Here is a 19,026-nt window from a genome sequence, read left to right on the forward strand (position 1 = left end):
AGAAAGCCTAGAGAACAAATGGATTTGTCAGTTAAAAATAGGAGAGGAGAGTTATTAAATGGAGAGTTAGAGGTATTGGGAAGATGGAGGGAATATTTTGAGGAATTGTTAAATGTTGATGAAGATAGGGAAGCTGTGATTTCGTGTATAGGGCAAGGAGGAATAACATCTTGTAGGAGTGAGGAAGAGCCAGTTGTGAGTGTGGGGGAAGTTCGTGAGGCAGTAGGTAAAATGAAAGGGGGTAAGGCAGCCGGGATTGATGGGATAAAGATAGAAATGTTAAAAGCAGGTGGGGATATAGTTTTGGAGTGGTTGGTGCAATTATTTAACCCTTTCAGGGTCCAAGGCCCAAATCTGGAGTCACGCACCAGTGTCCAAGAATTTTCAAAAAAAAAATTTGTTATTTTTTCTTATGAAATCGTAGAGAATCTTTTTGTGAAGGTAATAAAACAAAAAATACGAAATTTGGTGGAAAATTGACAAAATTATGCTCTCGCGAATTTTGATGTGTCAGCGATATTTACGAATCGGCGATTTTGCCGACTTTGACTCCCATTTTAGGCCAATTACATTATTCCAATCAACCAAATTCTTAGCTATTTCACTAGTATTACTTCTATTCTATCGATTGAGCACAAGAAATCGCCAAGTCAACTGTTTCAACTACAAAATAAAGTGATCGGAAATTGTTAATTTGGCCAATTTAACACAAAGTTCAAAATATTCCAATTTCAAAATAGGGTCCAGAATAAACAATGTAGGCATTCCTGGCACTAAACTAACATTTCCTCTGTTCATTAGTCATGTTTTGAGGCTTTACAAATAAATTCCATTTTGATTTTTTATTCACATAATGAATTTTTATTCACACCAAAAAATAGAAGATTTACTGCTATGCAATACTGTAATAATTGTATAAATATCATCACCATATTTGTGAATGTATATTAGACCCACCAGCTGACGTGTATTAGACGTGTGAGGTCGTTTGTTTACTCTTGAATATCGGCAAAAATTTAACATTTCCGCTACTTTGAGCTCAGTTTCAAGCCATTTCCAGTGCTAAAACCAATCAAAATCATCTCTATTTCTGTAATATTTCTTCCATTCTATCAAATGAGACCAAGAAATCGCAAATACAACTATAAAAAACATACGAAAAAACACTGCAAAGTTGCTGTTTTAATCAAAAAATCATGATTTCAGTTTTTTTCTCTCATTATACACAGTGTGCTGCAGGATCTGTTTTATGTGGTGCACACATACCACATAGATGTATTCTCTCATATCTAGGCCCAAATGTACCACTCACAGTTTATCAGAGTGAGCTGAGCTCATGGCGTAGATCTACGGTTTGGACACTCACCATAAAGCCGTAGATCTACGGGACGGACCCTGAAAGGGTTAATAAATGTATGGAAGAGGGTAAGGTACCTAGGGATTGGCAGAGAGCATGCATAGTTCCTTTGTATAAAGGCAAAGGGGATAAAAGAGAGTGCAAAAATTATAGGGGGATAAGTCTGTTGAGTGTACCTGGTAAAGTGTATGGTAGAGTTATAATTGAAAGAATTAAGAGTAAGACGGAGAATAGGATAGCAGATGAACAAGGAGGCTTTAGGAAAGGTAGGGGGTGTGTGGACCAGGTGTTTACAGTTAAACATATAAGTGAACAGTATTTAGATAAGGCTAAAGAGGTCTTTGTGGCATTTATGGATTTGGAAAAGGCGTATGACAGGGTGGATAGGGGGGCAATGTGGCAGATGTTGCAAGTGTATGGTGTAGGAGGTAGGTTACTGAAAGCAGTGAAGAGTTTTTACGAGGATAGTGAGGCTCAAGTTAGAGTATGTAGGAAAGAGGGAAATTTTTTCCCAGTAAAAGTAGGCCTTAGACAAGGATGTGTGATGTCACCGTGGTTGTTTAATATATTTATAGATGGGGTTGTAAGAGAAGTAAATGCGAGGGTCTTGGCAAGAGGCGTGGAGTTAAAAGATAAAGAATCACACATAAAGTGGGAGTTGTCACAGCTGCTCTTTGCTGATGACACTGTGCTCTTGGGAGATTCTGAAGAGAAGTTGCAGAGATTGGTGGATGAATTTGGTAGGGTGTGCAAAAGAAGAAAATTAAAGGTGAATACAGGAAAGAGTAAGGTTATGAGGATAACAAAAAGATTAGGTGATGAAAGATTGAATATCAGATTGGAGGGAGAGAGTATGGAGGAGGTGAACGTATTCAGATATTTGGGAGTGGATGTGTCAGCGGATGGGTCTATGAAAGATGAGGTGAATCATAGAATTGATGAGGGAAAAAGAGTGAGTGGTGCACTTAGGAGTCTGTGGAGACAAAGAACTTTGTCCTTGGAGGCAAAGAGGGGAATGTATGAGAGTATAGTTTTACCAACGCTCTTATATGGGTGTGAAGCGTGGGTGATGAATGTTGCAGCGAGGAGAAGGCTGGAGGCAGTGGAGATGTCATGTCTGAGGGCAATGTGTGGTGTGAATATAATGCAGAGAATTCGTAGTTTGGAAGTTAGGAGGAGGTGCGGGATTACCAAAACTGTTGTCCAGAGGGCTGAGGAAGGGTTGTTGAGGTGGTTCGGACATGTAGAGAGAATGGAGCGAAACAGAATGACTTCAAGAGTGTATCAGTCTGTAGTGGAAGGAAGGCGGGGTAGGGGTCGGCCTAGGAAAGGTTGGAGGGAGGGGGTAAAGGAGGTTTTGTGTGCGAGGGGCTTGGACTTCCAGCAGGCATGCATGAGCGTGTTTGATAGTGAATGGAGACAAATGGTTTTTAATACTTGACGTGCTGTTGGAGTGTGAGCAAAGTAACATTTATGAAGGGATTCAGGGAAACCGGCAGGCCGGACTTGAGTCCTGGAGATGGGAAGTACAGTGCCTGCACTCTGAAGGAGGGGTGTTAATGTTGCAGTTTAAAAACTGTAGTGTAAAGCACCCTTCTGGCAAGACAGTGATGGAGTGAATGATGGTGAAAGTTTTTCTTTTTCGGGCCACCCTGCCTTGGTGGGAATCGGCCAGTGTGATAATAATAAAAAAATAATATATATATATATATATATATATATATATATATATATATATATATATATATATATATCTATATATATATATATTTATATGCCTCGGTGGGAGACGGCCGACTTGTTGAAAAAAAAAAAAAAGAATGTATTACTTGGGGAATATAACATGTGATATCACTTGGGGAATATAACATGTGATATCACTTCGGGAATATAACATGTGATATCACTTGGGGAATATAGCATGTGACATCGCTTGTAATAATGACATTTCCGGCAGAGTGCGGCTGAGCAAGCGTCGTCTCAAACAAGGTCAACAACCCAACAACTCGCGACTGGTCGTCCGTCATCGACCTCTGATAGCCCAGGAGCACAAGACCCAACGCTTCCGAGAGCGCATGATGGAGCCTCCAGGAGAAGACGAAGAGGAGGAGGAAGAGGAGGAGGAAGAAGAAGAGGAGGAGGAGATGGAAGTTGAACAGAATGATAAAGGTTTGTAAATTTGCTCGCATCAGTTTGTCGTTTGGCTGATGGGAGTGAATGGGAAATGAGGATGAAATTTATTTTTGAGGGTCTGTCTGAGGCCCTTTCAGCAGAACTGCTGAAGGTGGAGCAAGTGACACTCAGATTTAATGAAAATCTACATTAATGTCTTGTCTGTGCATGATTGAAATGTTTTGTAGTTTAAAAAATAGGTTAGACAAGTAAATGAGTGGGTGTAGGTGGGTGTGAGTTGGACCTGCTTAGCTTGGGCCAGTAGGCCTGCAGCAGTGCTCCTTAAGTGTGTATGACTTGGACCTGCCTTCAGAGTGCAGGTACTGTACTTTCCACCACCACTTCCCTTCCTTCACAGTGCAGGTACAGTACTGTCCACCACCACTACCCTTCCTTCACAGTGCAGGTACTGTACTGTCCACCACTACCCTTCCTTCACAGTGCAGGTACTGTACTGTCCACCACTACCCTTCCTTCACAGTGCAGGTACAGTACTGTCCACCACCACTACCCTTCCTTCACAGTGCAGGTACTGTACTGTCCACCACAACCCTTCCTTCACAGTGCAGGTACAGTACTGTCCACCACCACCACCCTTCCTTCACAGTGCAGGTACTGTACTGTCCACCACAACCCTTCCTTCACAGTGCAGGTACAGTACTGTCCACCACCACTACCCTTCCTTCACAGTGCAGGTACTGTACTGTCCACCACCACCCTTCCTTCACAGTGCAGGTACTGTACTGTCCACCACCACTACCCTTCCTTCACAGTGCAGGTACTGTACTACCCACCACCACCACCCTTCCTTCACAGTGCAGGTACTGTACTGTCCACCACCACTACCCTTCCTTCACAGTGCAGGTACTGTACTATCCACCACCACTACCCTTCCTTCATAGTGCAGGTACTGTACTGTCCACCACCACCCTTCACAGTGCAGGTACTGTACTTCCCACCACTACCCTTCCTTCACAGTGCAGGTACTGTACTGTCCACCACCACCCTTCCTTCACAGTGCAGGTACTGTACTATCCACCACCACCCTTCCTTCACAGTGCAGGTACTGTACTTCCCACCACTTCCCTTCCTTCACAGTGCAGGTACTGTACTTCCCACCACTTCCCTTCCTTCACAGTGCAGGTACTGTACTGTCCACCACCACTACCCTTCCTTCACAGTGCAGGTACAGTACTGTCCACCACCACTACCCTTCCTTCACAGTGCAGGTACTGTACTGTCCACCACTACCCTTCCTTCACAGTGCAGGTACAGTACTGTCTACCACCACTACCCTTCCTTCACAGTGCAGGTACTGTACTGTCCACCACAACCCTTCCTTCACAGTGCAGGTACAGTACTGTCCACCACCACTACCCTTCCTTCACAGTGCAGGTACAGTACTGTCCACCACCACTACCCTTCCTTCACAGTGCAGGTACTGTACTATCCACCACCACCCTTCCTTCACAGTGCAGGTACTGTACTGTCCACCACCACTACCCTTCCTTTACAGTGCAGGTACTGTACTATCCACCACCACCACCCTTCCTTCACAGTGCAGGTACTGTACTACCCACCACCACTACCCTTCCTTCACAGTGCAGGTACTGTACTATCCACCACCACCACCCTTCCTTCATAGTGCAGGTACTGTACTACCCACCACCACTACCCTTCCTTCACAGTGCAGGTACTGTACTATCCACCACCACTACCCTTCCTTCATAGTGCAGGTACTGTACTGTCCACCACCACCCTTCACAGTGCAGGTACTGTACTTCCCACCACTACCCTTCCTTCACAGTGCAGGTACTGTACTGTCCACCACCACCCTTCCTTCACAGTGCAGGTACTGTACTATCCACCACCACCCTTCCTTCACAGTGCAGGTACTGTACTTCCCACCACTTCCCTTCCTTCACAGTGCAGGTACTGTACTGTCCACCACCACCCTTCCTTCACAGTGCAGGTACTGTACTGTCCACCACCACCACCCTTCCTTCACAGTGCAGGTACTGTACTATCCACCACCACCCTTCCTTCACAGTGCAGGTACTGTACTTCCCACCACTACCCCTCCTACAGAGTGTAGGCACCGTACTATCCACCACTACTCCTACAGAGTGCAGGCACCGTACTATCCACCACTACTACAGAGTGTAGGCACCGTGCTATCCACCACTACTCTTACAGAGTGTAGGCACCGCACTATCCACCACTACTCCTACAGAGTGTAGGCACCATACTATCCACCACTACTCCTACAGAGTGCAGGCACCATACTATCCACCACTACTCCCACAGAGTGTAGGCACTGTACTATCCACCACTACTCCTACAGATTGTAGGCACCGTACTATCCACCACTACTCCTACAGAGTGTAGGCACCATACTATCCACCACTACTCCTACAGAGTGTAGGCACCGTACTATCCACCACTACTACAGAGTGCAGGCACCGTACTATCCACCACTACCTTTCATACAGAGTGCAGACACTGTAGTGCAAAGCAATTTAAAATTCCAAAAGAACAGTAACTTGTCACACTCTAATATATCAAATCCTCAAATTATCATTATTGTTATTATTATTATTATTATTATTATTATTATTATTATTTTAATTATTATTATTATTATTTTTTTTATTATCACACTGGCCGATTCCCACCAAGGCAGGGTGGCCCGAAAAAGAAAAACTTTCACCATCATTCACTCCATCACTGTCTTGCCAGAAGGGTGCTTTACACTACAGTTTTTAAACTGCAACATTAACACCCCTCCTTCAGAGTGCAGGCACTGTACTTCCCATCTCCAGGACTCAAGTCCGGCCTGCCGGTTTCCCTGAATCCCTTCATAAATGTTACTTTGCTCACACTCCAACAGCACGTCAAGTATTAAAAACCATTTGTCTCCATTCACTCCTATCAAACACGCTCACGCATGCCTGCTGGAAGTCCAAGCCCCTCGCACACAAAACCTCCTTTACCCCCTCCCTCCAACCCTTCCTAGGCCGACCCCTACCCCGCCTTCCTTCCACTACAGACTGATACACTCTTGAAGTCATTCTGTTTCGCTCCATTCTCTCTACATGTCCGAACCACCTCAACAACCCTTCCTCAGCCCTCTGGACAACAGTTTTGGTAATCCCGCACCTCCTCCTAACTTCCAAACTACGAATTCTCTGCATTATATTCACACCACACATTGCCCTCAGACATGACATCTCCACTGCCTCCAGCCTTCTCCTCGCTGCAACATTCATCACCCACGCTTCACACCCATATAAGAGCGTTGGTAAAACTATACTCTCATACATTCCCCTCTTTGCCTCCAAGGACAAAGTTCTTTGTCTCCACAGACTCCTAAGTGCACCACTCACTCTTTTTCCCTCATCAATTCTATGATTCACCTCATCTTTCATAGACCCATCCGCTGACACGTCCACTCCCAAATATCTGAATACGTTCACCTCCTCCATACTCTCTCCCTCCAATCTGATATTCAATCTTTCATCACCTAATCTTTTTGTTATCCTCATAACCTTACTCTTTCCTGTATTCACCTTTAATTTTCTTCTTTTGCACACCCTACCAAATTCATCCACCAATCTCTGCAGCTTCTCTTCAGAATCACCCAAGAGCACAGTGTCATCAGCAAAGAGCAGCTGTGACAACTCCCACTTTGTGTGTGATTCTTTATCTTTTAACTCCACGCCTCTTGCCAAGACCCTCGCATTTACTTCTCTTACAACCCCATCTATAAATATATTAAACAACCACGGTGACATCACACATCCTTGTCTAAGGCCTACTTTTACTGGGAAAAAATTTCCCTCTTTCCTACATACTCTAACTTGAGCCTCACTGTCCTCGTAAAAACTCTTCACTGCTTTCAGTAACCTACCTCCTACACCATACACTTGCAACATCTGCCACATTGCCCCCTATCCACCCTGTCATACGCCTTTTCCAAATCCATAAATGCCACAAAGACCTCTTTAGCCTTATCTAAATACTGTTCACTTATATGTTTCACTGTAAACACCTGGTCCACACACCCCCTACCTTTCCTAAAGCCTCCTTGTTCATCTGCTATCCTATTCTCTGTCTTACTCTTAATTCTTTCAATTATAACTCTACCATACACTTTACCAGGTACACTCAACAGACTTATCCCCCTATAATTTTTGCACTCTCTTTTATCCCCTTTGCCTTTATACAAAGGAACTATGCATGCTCTCTGCCAATCCCTAGGTACCTTACCCTCTTCCATACATTTATTAAATAATTGCACCAACCCCTCCAAAACTATATCCCCACCTGCTTTTAACATTTCTATCTTTATCCCATCAATCCCGGCTGCCTTACCCCCTTTCATTTTACCTACTGCCTCACGAACTTCCCCCACACTCACAACTGGCTCTTCCTCACTCCTACAAGATGTTATTCCTCCTTGCCCTATACACGAAATCACAGCTTCCCTATCTTCATCAACATTTAACAATTCCTCAAAATATTCCCTCCATCTTCCCAATACCTCTAACTCTCCATTTAATAACTCTCCTCTCCTATTTTTAACTGACAAATCCATTTGTTCTCTAGGCTTTCTTAACTTGTTAATCTCACTCCAAAACTTTTTCTTATTTTCAACAAAATTTGTTGATAACATCTCACCCACTCTCTCATTTGCTCTCTTTTTACATTGCTTCACCACTCTCTTAACCTCTCTCTTTTTCTCCATATACTCTTCCCTCCTTGCATCACTTCTACTTTGTAAAAACTTCTCATATGCTAACTTTTTCTCCCTTACTACTCTCTTTACATCATCATTCCACCAATCGCTCCTCTTCCCTCCTGCACCCACTTTCCTGTAACCACACACTTCTGCTGAACACTCTAACACTACATTTTTAAACCTACCCCATACCTCTTCGACCCCATTGCCTATGCTCTCATTAGCCCATCTATCCTCCAATAGCTGTTTATATCTTACCCTAACTGCCTCCTCTTTTAGTTTATAAACCTTCACCTCTCTCTTCCCTGATGCTTCTATTCTCCTTGTATCCCATCTACCTTTTACTCTCAGTGTAGCTACAACTAGAAAGTGATCTGATATATCTGTGGCCCCTCTATAAACATGTACATCCTGAAGTCTACTCAACAGTCTTTTATCTACCAATACATAATCCAACAAACTGCTGTCATTTCGCCCTACATCATATCGTGTATACTTATTTATCCTCTTTTTCTTAAAATATGTATTACCTATAACTAAACCCCTTTCTATACAAAGTTCAATCAAAGGGCTCCCATTATCATTTACACCTGGCACCCCAAACTTACCTACCACACCCTCTCTAAAAGTTTCTCCTACTTTAGCATTCAGGTCCCCTACCACAATTACTCTCTCACTTGGTTCAAAGGCTCCTATACATTCACTTAACATCTCCCAAAATCTCTCTCTCTCCTCTGCATTCCTCTCTTCTCCAGGTGCATACACGCTTATTATGACCCACTTCTCGCATCCAACCTTTACTTTAATCCACATAATTCTTGAATTTACACATTCATATTCTCTTTTCTCCTTCCATAACTGATCATTTAACATTACTGCTACCCCTTCCTTTGCTCTAACTCTCTCAGATACTCCAGATTTAATCCCATTTATTTCCCCCCACTGAAACTCTCCTACCCCCTTCAGCTTTGTTTTGCTTAGAGCCAGGACATCCAACTTCTTTTCATTCATAACATCAGCAATCATCTGTTTCTTGTCATCCGCACTACATCCACGCACATTTAAGCACCCCAGTTTTATAAAGTTTTTCTTCTTCTCTTTTTTAGTAAATGTATACAGGAGAAGGGGTTACTAGCCCATTGCTCCCGGCATTTTAGTCGCCTCATACGACACGCATGGCTTACGGAGGAAAGATTCTTTTCCACTTCCCCATGGACAATAGAAGAAATAAAAAAGAACAAGAGCTATTTAGAAAAAGGAGAAAAACCTAGATGTATGTATATATATATATGCATGTGCGTGTCTGTGAAGTGTGACCAAAGTGTAAGTAGGAGTAGCAAGATATCCCTGTTATCTAGCATGTTTATGAGACAGAAAAAGAAACCAGCAATCCTACCATCATGCAAAACAGTTACAGGTTTTTGTTTCACAGTCATCTGGCAGGACGGTAGTACTTCCCTGGGTGGTTGCTGTCTACCAACCTACTACCTATACCTATTATTATTATTATTTTTATTATTATTATTATTACTCTCATTTGGCAGTGTTCAAACTGCCAAGGTCACATACTGCCGTTTGAGTGCATGGTAATTAGATTTCATGGAAAGTAGGGAAGGCTAGCTCCGGTTCCCTGGATCAAGAGTTCATTGTTATCATTTAAGGAATGTTTTTGGAGAAAGAATTCTTGGTTATGATTGACAAATTTCTGAAATTGGCCCAAATACAACAAAATTCTTGGACAAACAAAAGTTTTTGTATTTTTTAATTTTGCATTTTATTTTTAGTCAGGTAACGATTATTTAAACTTATTGTTGACAGATGTTTAATTTTTTGTTGCAGGGAGTGTTAAAGGTTCAGATGACGAGGGTAGTGACAGGTCCAGGTCCAGGTCCAGGTCCAGGTCCAGGTCTGCAAGTAAAGACCGTGCTCGGAGCAGGTCAGGCTCCAGATCACGCAGCAGGTCGGGGTCACGATCAAGGAGTCGTTCTCACAGTGGCTCACGCAGCAGGTCCCGCAGCAGGTCACACAGCAGGTCACGCAGCAGGTCACACAACAGGTCCCACAGCAGGTCCCGCAGCAAGTCTCGCAGCAGGTCTCACAGCAAGTCCCACAGCAGGTCACGCAGCAAGTCCCGCAGCAAATCCCGTAGCAGGTCCCAAAGCAGGTCACGAAGCAGGTCTCACAGCAAGTCGCGTAGCAAGTCCCGCAACAATTCACGAAGCAAGTCGCGAAGCAAGTCGCGAAGCAAGTCGCGAAGTAAGTCGCGAAGCAAGTCCCGTAGCAAGTCAAGAAGCAAATCTCGCAACAAGTCCCACAACAAGTCTCAAAGCAGGTCAAAGTCAAGGTAAATATAACGAGGAAAAAGTCACAATACCGTGACTGGAACAATACACAAATAGCACGCACTGAGAGAGGAGCTTGCGACGACATTTCTGCCCAACTTGGACCATTTACACGTGTGACTTGTATATGATCTAATGTGGTCTGAAATATCATAAGTTTTTCTCTCTCTTATGTGCAGGTTATTTATGTAAGGTAAACACACTGCCATATTAGTCTATAATGAATGTACTTTCATTGTAGTTTTAATAATAATGGTTGTGTATTAACTTGCCTCACCACTGTGTACCATCATCACCCACCACCACTACCTACCACCATCACCAACACCATCACCACTGGCATCACCCTCTACCACCATCACCACCACCATCACCACCACCATCACCACCACCATCACCACCACCATCACCCACTACCACCACCATAGTTATGACATATCAATGACTGGTTTGTATGTTATTTCTACTATTGGTTCCCAGCCAGGGGCCAGATGTCTACACTGATTCTTTTTTTCCACTAGGCTGTTGCTAGCCCACAGTCATCACAGCCTGGTTGATCTGCCACTTGCCAGAGACAGTGTTCCAATTTCCTCTTAAAGACTTCAACACTCACTCCAGTAGTGTTTTTTGATTTCAACACTCCAGTAGAGTTTCTTGACTTCAACACTCCAGTAGAGTTTCTTGATTTCAACACTCCAGCAGTGTTTCTTGACTTCAACACTCCAGTAGTGTTTCTTGACTTCAACACTCCAGTAGTGTTTCTTGATTTCAACACTCCAGTAGTGTTTCTTGATTTCAACACCAGTAGTGTTTCTTGACTTCAACACTCCAGTAGTGTTTCTTGACTTCAACACTCCAGTAGTGTTTCATGACTTCAACACTTCTTCCTGTTGTCCCAGGTCACGTTCCCGCTCCGCCTCCGGGTCCCGGGCGTCACGTTCTCGATCACGTTCTCCCATCAAGTCGAGATCTGGCTCTGGGTCCCCTTCAGGCAGCAGGTCCAGAAGTGTCTCCCCAGCACCATCAGAAAGGTAGGCCTCTCATTTATTTTGTATCTAAAGCCTAAAATATCAACATTTTTCACCATTTAACATTTCACTTTCCATAACATAAAGAGGTCCCATTTAACCCTTTCAGGCTTTTGGCCGTACTAGTACGGCTTACGCACCAGGGTTTTTGACGTACTAGTACGCCTAAATTCTAACGCCCTCAAATCTAGTGAGAGAAAGCTGGTAGGCCTACATATGAAAGAATGGGTCTATGTGGTCAGTGTGCGCAGTATAAAAAAAATCCTGCAGCACACAGTGCATAATGAGAAAAAAAAAACTTTGACCGTGTTTTTGGATTAAAACAGCGACTTTGCACTGTATTTTCGTATGGTATTTATTGTTGTATTCTAGTTTTCCTGGTCTCATTGTATAGAATGGAAGACATATTACAGAAATTGAGATGATTTTGGCTGGTTTTACAAAGAAAACTGCCTTGAAATTGCACTCAAAGTAGCAGAAATGTTTGATTTTTACCAAAGTTCAAAAGTAAACAAATCATGCTATGCGTCCAATACATGTCAACTGGTGAGTCTAATATTCTTTCACAAGTGCGCTGATAATATTTATACCATTTCTACACCAATGCAGTAGTCTGCATAACAGTAAATCTTCTATTTTTTTGTGAGAATAAAAATTCAAAGTGGAAAGGAAAAAAATGTAAGAGGGGCCTGGGGACATGACTAATGAACAGAGGAAATGTTATTTTAGTGCCAGGAATGTCTTTCTTGTTTATTCTGGACCCTATTCGGAAATTGGCATCTTTTGAAATTTGTGTGAAATTGGCAAAATTTCTAAATTCTGACCACTGTATTGGATAGTTGAAATCGGTAAATGGGTGGTTTCTTGTACTCATTCGATAGAAAAAATGGAGTTCTAGCAAAATAGTTATGATTTTTGTTGACAAGTACACTGGAATTGGCCGAAAATAGGGCTCAAAGTGGGCAAAATCGCCAATGCATAAACATCGTCGAGTCCGCTAATTTCACGAATGTATAATTCCGTAAGATTTCAATCAAATTTCATACTTTTGGTGTCATTATGACCAGGAAAAGATTCTCTATCTTTTCATAAGAAAAAAAATTTTTTTTTTTTAAATTTGGCCGACCCTGAGAACAAGTCTCTGAGAGGGCCTGTCGACCCTGAAAGGGTTAACCGATGATCACTGTATCGGTTTGAAGTACGTATTAATATATACTTAAAACTGTACCATTGTCTCAAGGTTCCCTCACTAAGTCAAACAAGGAGAGACAATAACATCTCAAGGTTTCTCACTAAGTCAAACAAGGAGAGACAATAACTGTCTCAAGGTTCCCTCACTAAGTCAAACAAGGAGAGAAAATAACTGTCTCAAGGTTCCCTCACTAAGTCAGACAAGGAGAGACAATAACGTCTCAAGGTTCCCTCACTAAGTCAAACAAGGAGAGACAATAACGTCTCAAGGTTTCTCACTAAGTCAAACAAGGAGAGACAATAACTGTCTCAAGGTTCCCTCACTAAGTCAAACAAGGAGAGACAGTAATGTCTCAAGGTTTCTCACTAAGTCAAACAAGGAGAGACAATAATTTCTCAAGGTTCCCTCACTAAGACAAACAAGGAGAGACAATAACGTCTCAAGGTTCCCTCACTAAGTCAAACAAGGAGAGACAATAACGTCTCAAGGTTCCCTCACTAAGTCAAACAAGGAGAGACAATAACGTCTCAAGGTTCCCTCACTAAGTCAAACAAGGAGAGACAATAACATCTCAAGGTTCCCTCACTAAGTCAAACAAGAAGAGATAATAACGTCTCAAGGTTTCTCACTAAGTCAAACAAGGAGAGACAATAATGTCTCAAGGTTCCCTCACTAAGACAAACAAGGAGAGACAATAATGTCTCAAGGTTCCCTCACTAAGTCAAACAAGGAGAGACAATAACATCTCAAGGTTTCTCACTAAGTCAAACAAGGAGAGACAATAACTGTCTCAAGGTTCCCTCACTAAGTCAAACAAGGAGAGACAATAACGTCTCAAGGTTTCTCACTAAGTCAAACAAGGAGAGACAATAACATCTCAAGGTTCCCTCACTAAGTCAAACAAGGAGAGACAATAACTGTCTCAAGGTTCCCTCACTAAGACAAACAAGGAGAGACAATAACGTCTCAAGGTCCCCTCACTAAGTCAAATAAGGAGAGACAGTAACGTCTCAAGGTTCCCTCACTAAGACAAACAAGGAGAGACAATAACGTCTCAAGGTTCCCTCACTAAGTCAAGCAAGGAGAGACAATAACTGCCTCAAGGTTCCCTCACTAAGTCAAACAAGGAGTGACAATAACTGTCTCAAGGTTCCCTCACTAAGACAAACAAGGAGAGACAATAATGTCTCAAGGTTCCCACACTAAGTCAAACAAGGAGAGACAATAACTGTCTCAAGGTTCCCTCACTAAGTCAAACAAGGAGAGACAATAATGTCTCAAGGTTCCCTCACTAAGACAAACAAGGAGAGACAATAACATCTCAAGGTTCCCTCACTAAGACAAACAAGGAGAGACAATAACATCTCAAGGTTCCCTCACTAAGACAAACAAGGAGAGACAATAATTGTCTCAAGGTTCCCTAAGTCAAACAAGGAGAGACAATAACTGTCTCAAGGTTTCCTCACTAAGACAAACAAGGAGAGACAATAACATCTCAAGGTTCCCTCACTAAGACAAACAAGGAGAGACAATAACGTCTCAAGGTTCCCTCACTAAGTCAAACAAGGAGAGACAATAACGTCTCAAGGTTTCTCACTAAGTCAAACAAGGAGAGACAATAACGTCTCAAGGTTCCCTCACTAAGACAAACAAGGAGAGACAATAACATCTCAAGGTTCCCTCACTAAGACAAACAAGGAGAGACAATAACATCTCAAGGTTCCCTCACTAAGACAAACAAGGAGAGACAATAACATCTCAAGGTTCCCTCACTAAGACAAACAAGGAGAGACAATAACGTCTCAAGGTTCCCTCACTAAGTCAAACAAGGAGAGACAATAACTGTCTCAAGGTTTCTCACTAAGTCAAACAAGGAGAGATAATAACGTCTCAAGGTTCCCTCACTAAGTCAAACAAGTATTGTATTTCCTTGTACAATATAAAAATGTAATCTACACATGTTAAAATATTGTTAGGTATAAAACCCACTAACATCCATGTGTATTTCAGGTAGACTAAATCTACAGTCTACGGTCTACTTAAGACTAGATATACGTATTGAGTGGTACAGTTATAAGAATGAATTATTACAAAAAAGAGAGGGGGGAAATAGTACAAATTTAAGTGTACATGTATTAATGCGTACAGTGGTACCTCGGCACACGAACACCTCCCAACTCGAACAATTACATAAGTGTATTTTTGTAAGTGCTTTTGTAAGTGTATTTTTGGGGATCTGAAACGGGAACAAATTTGTTCGGTATCGGCACTTGAACAGCCTTCTGGAAGGAATTAAGTTCGTAACCCAAGGTGCCACTCTACTCTGAACTGCTTAAGTAGTTTCTAACAGGCTCTGGGATTCCAGGAAATTGTTAGTTGTTTTTGTTTTGTCTTATTGTTTATGTTGCACCAACAGTATTTCAACATGCCGGCTGTCTTCCACCAAGTCAGGTGACTTATAAAGTAAAAGGACACAAGTCCAACTAATGTGACATTTTATTGTGGCAACGTTTCGCTCTCCAGGAGCTTTATCAAGTCATAATGGCTTGATAAAGCTCCTGGAGAGCGAAACGTTGCCACAAAAAAATGTCACATTAGTTGCACTTGTGCCCTTTTACTTTACATATTGTCGGTAATTCTACCAACTTTATTACAAGAAACACCTTAACCATCATTCATACAGTCTTGCCAGTCACGCACATATACAACACTTTACATCTTCCTCTAAACAGCAAATATCCCAAACTCCTCCAGCTGAGTACAGGCACTGTACTTACCACCTCATTTGGTCTTTACACATAGAAGGGGATGCTAATGTAAGGCTCTTGGGCCAGGGAGTTGGAGTTATACGTGCCTTTGGATCAAATCTAATCATGTCCCAGTTTTCCAGGCGCTGTGTGACCCTTGAGGATTTAGTGCTTTACAGTCTGAATACACTCAGGGGGTCGTGTGGGGCCTGGGGAGTGAGGGAGTGGTTTGATCCAGTTCCCTGGACCAAGAGCCCTTCAGTAGGATCATGGCAGCCTTCCTCTGTGTAGGGAGGTTCTGTGACTTGATCTGCAGGTTGACTGTGTATTCACCTATGCAAGTTTTTACAGACGAATCTCCTGCTAGTGTGGCCGTGACAGACTCTAGCTCAAGTCCCTTCAAAGCTGTCATCATGACTCACGAAATCATAATGATTTCATGAGTCATGATGACAGCCTTGAGGGGACTTGAGCTAGAGTTCGTCACGGCCACGCTAGTGTGAGATTCGTCTGTAAAAACTTGCATTTGTGGTCACAGTGGTGCCTATGCTAACCTACTTATTTATTTGTGGTTGCAGGGGTCGAGTCACAGCTCCTGGCCCCTCCTCTTCACTGGTGCTACTAGGTCACTCTCTCCCTGCTCCATAAGCTTTATCATACCTCTTCTTAAAGCTATGTATAGATCCTGCCTTGACTACATCACTCCCCAGACTATTCCATTTCCTGACAACTCTGTGACTGAAGAAATACTTCCTAACATCCCTGTGACTCATCTGAGTGTTTACCAGCACGTGCAACGTTTTAATATGTATTATAAAATTTTTGAAAATCGGAAGTGTCCAGAAATGGGGGAAAATGAGGATTTTTTTTTTTCCATTCGCTCAAGATCCTTCATCAACACAAAATTTTGAAAAACAGGAAAATTTTTAAGATTCTCTGCTCAGGGTTTAGCTAATACAACTGTATTATTATTTTTTTTTTGGGGGGGGGGAATTTGATACTGAAAAAGGCTCCTAATATTTTTGAAGAGGTTTTTCTCCCATGCAAATGTATCATCACACAATTATATATATATATAAAACCTTTTGTCACTGCCTTATTAATCTTAAGTTAGTCTTAAGTTTGACCAAAATGCTCTCCATATTAAGGGTCTTTCTGCATGAACACCCAAATGTTATTCACCTTTGTACAAACATTGTATCATGCTGAAATAAACTGTCTTTATCTTATCTTTATCTAAATATATCACTTTTCTTTAATAGGTCTGCAAAATCAGCGGCTTCCAGCAGATCAGCACGGTCAAGTGGTAGAAGTAGGAGCGGGTCGCCTGCTGTCAACAGTTCACCAGGCCGCCGCGGCTCACCCACACGCAGCAAGGCTTCCGCCTCGGACTCGGGTTCCGATTCCGATTCGTCAGACTCCAGCTCCGGTTCTGACTAGCCTTAGTGTCTTGTACATTCAGTACCACTATATGAAGACAGTATAAGTCACAGTGACTTATACTAGTGTCTTGTACACTTAGTACTGCTACCACAATACCATGGATGAAACTTTTAATTTAGTTAGGACACTTCCCTGGAGATGGGAAGTACAGTGCCTGCACTCTGAAGGAGGGGTGTTAATGTTGCAGTTTAAAAACTGTAGTGTAAAGCACCCTTCTGGCAAGACAGTGATGGAGTGAATGATGGTGAAAGTTTTTCTTTTTCGGGCCACCCTGCCTTGGTGGGAATCGGCCAGTGTGATAATAAAAAAAAAAAAAAATACTTCATACAATATTCAATCCATCTTGAATCATTCTGAAGTTACAAGAGAAGTGATAACAAGTTAGGACGAATTGAATCATTTCAAAGTTCCATTTCCAGCTTCTGAGTTCAATGTGACTTGTTCTGTCTTGATCGAATCTTATTAAATATCTCAAGTCTTGCGTCGGACACAGAGTAGTAACATTATTGTATAGATTATTTCAGAAATATTAACTAGGAAGACTGTAATTTCTGATAACAGAAAGGAGGACTGAAACTGGTGACCTGAAGTTTTGTTTCATATGAATTTTGAGAGGCGGACACGATTGACCTTAAACCAGTTGATGTGGGACAGACAGTTATATAGAGGAATTTTGTTGTTATATTTAATCTATGGAGATGCTTCATTCAGTTCACAGGGATGTACATGAGTGTATACAAGTGTAGTTGTGTGAGTGACTGGGTTAGTGAGGTCACTGTACTTGCCTGTTTTGTGGTAACAGGGGTCGAGTTGCTGTTCCTGGCCCCGCCTCTTTGCTGGTTGCTGCGAGGTTCACTCTCTTCCTGCTCCTTGAGCTTTATCGTACCTCTTTTTAAAGCTGTGTGTGGGTGAGCATAGGCTAGAGGCACTGCAGGAGGTCACTGTCATCTGAAGGAACAGTAGACTTCCTGCAGTGCAATGCAGTGATACAGGCACTGTAGGAGGTCACCATTCATCCTGCAGTGCCTTATCTCATCCTTCACCCCAGACAGTGACCTCACTAACCAAGCCACTCACATGACTATACCTGTATAAATATACTTGTCCATTCCTGCCTTCCTCTCATGTATATATATACGGGCTCCCTTTCCTTCATGTGTTTGGGTGGCTAGTTAATGGTCCAGGTTCGACCAAAACATTGTCATAAACTTTCTCCCACATGCGGCTTTTTTGTGTATACAAACCTTCTTCATAGGTGAAAATATTCAGCGAAGTTCCTTTACACCGTTACACTGTTTTTCCAATTTTAAGAAATCACGTATTGTGTGTACTGTTCAACTTAACACTTCAGTTCAGTATTTTAAAAGACTGTGTAGTATGTGTTGTTTGGGTCCCCCAACTTAGAACCTAAGTTCAGGGCCGGATTAAGGCGTGGGCTTTGTGGACTGCAGCCCAGGGTCCTCTGCCCGCTGCAGGACTTCCAGGTCCTGCAACCCAGAGGCCTCTGCCAGCTGGAGGGCCTCCACCAGCTGGAGGGCCTCCACCAGCTGGAGGACCTCCACCAGCTGGAGGACCTCCACCAGCTGGAGGACCTCCACCAGCTGGAGGGCCTCCACCAGCTGGAGGGCCTCCACCAGCTGGAGGACCTCCACCAGCTGGAGGTCCTACAGAGATGTTCCCAACAACTTACAATTTACTGATGTTTTGGATAAATTTGTTGCCAAGAAATTACACAAAGTAAATGTTTGAATTTTAATTGTGGTTAACCTTTTAAAAATAAATTTAATATTTCTTTAACCTTTTTCCTTTTGAAAATATCACTGGGGCTCTGTTACCATAACTAAGCTGGGAAACTTGCATCATGCCAAATGCTAATACAGTGGACCCCCGGCATACAATATTAATCCGTTCCTGAGAGCTCATCATATGTCGAAATTATCGTAAGGCGAATTAATTTTCCCCTTAAGAAATAATGGAAATCAAATTAATCTGTGCAAGACACCA

At 42.6% G+C, this 19,026-nt stretch overlaps 1 protein-coding gene across 2 annotated transcripts in view; it reads left to right on the forward strand.

Moving 5' to 3' along the window:
- The window catches only part of atms (RNA polymerase II-associated factor 1-like protein antimeros), a 44,970-nt gene extending 26,151 nt beyond the window's left edge, over positions 1–18,819 (forward strand). For both annotated transcript variants that reach the window (XM_053799669.2, XM_053799670.2), the window contains 4 exons: positions 3,315–3,526; positions 10,110–10,614; positions 11,512–11,643; positions 16,842–18,819. In XM_053799669.2, the coding sequence (XP_053655644.2) occupies positions 3,315–3,526; positions 10,110–10,614; positions 11,512–11,643; positions 16,842–17,019 (1,027 nt within the window). In that variant the 3' untranslated portion in view covers positions 17,020–18,819. The remainder of the gene's footprint in view (positions 1–3,314; positions 3,527–10,109; positions 10,615–11,511; positions 11,644–16,841) is intronic.
- The last annotated feature ends 207 nt before the right edge of the window (positions 18,820–19,026 follow it).

This window comes from Cherax quadricarinatus, unplaced genomic scaffold, assembly GCF_038502225.1.
Source record: "Cherax quadricarinatus isolate ZL_2023a unplaced genomic scaffold, ASM3850222v1 Contig23, whole genome shotgun sequence".
Lineage (NCBI taxonomy): Eukaryota > Metazoa > Arthropoda > Malacostraca > Decapoda > Parastacidae > Cherax > Cherax quadricarinatus.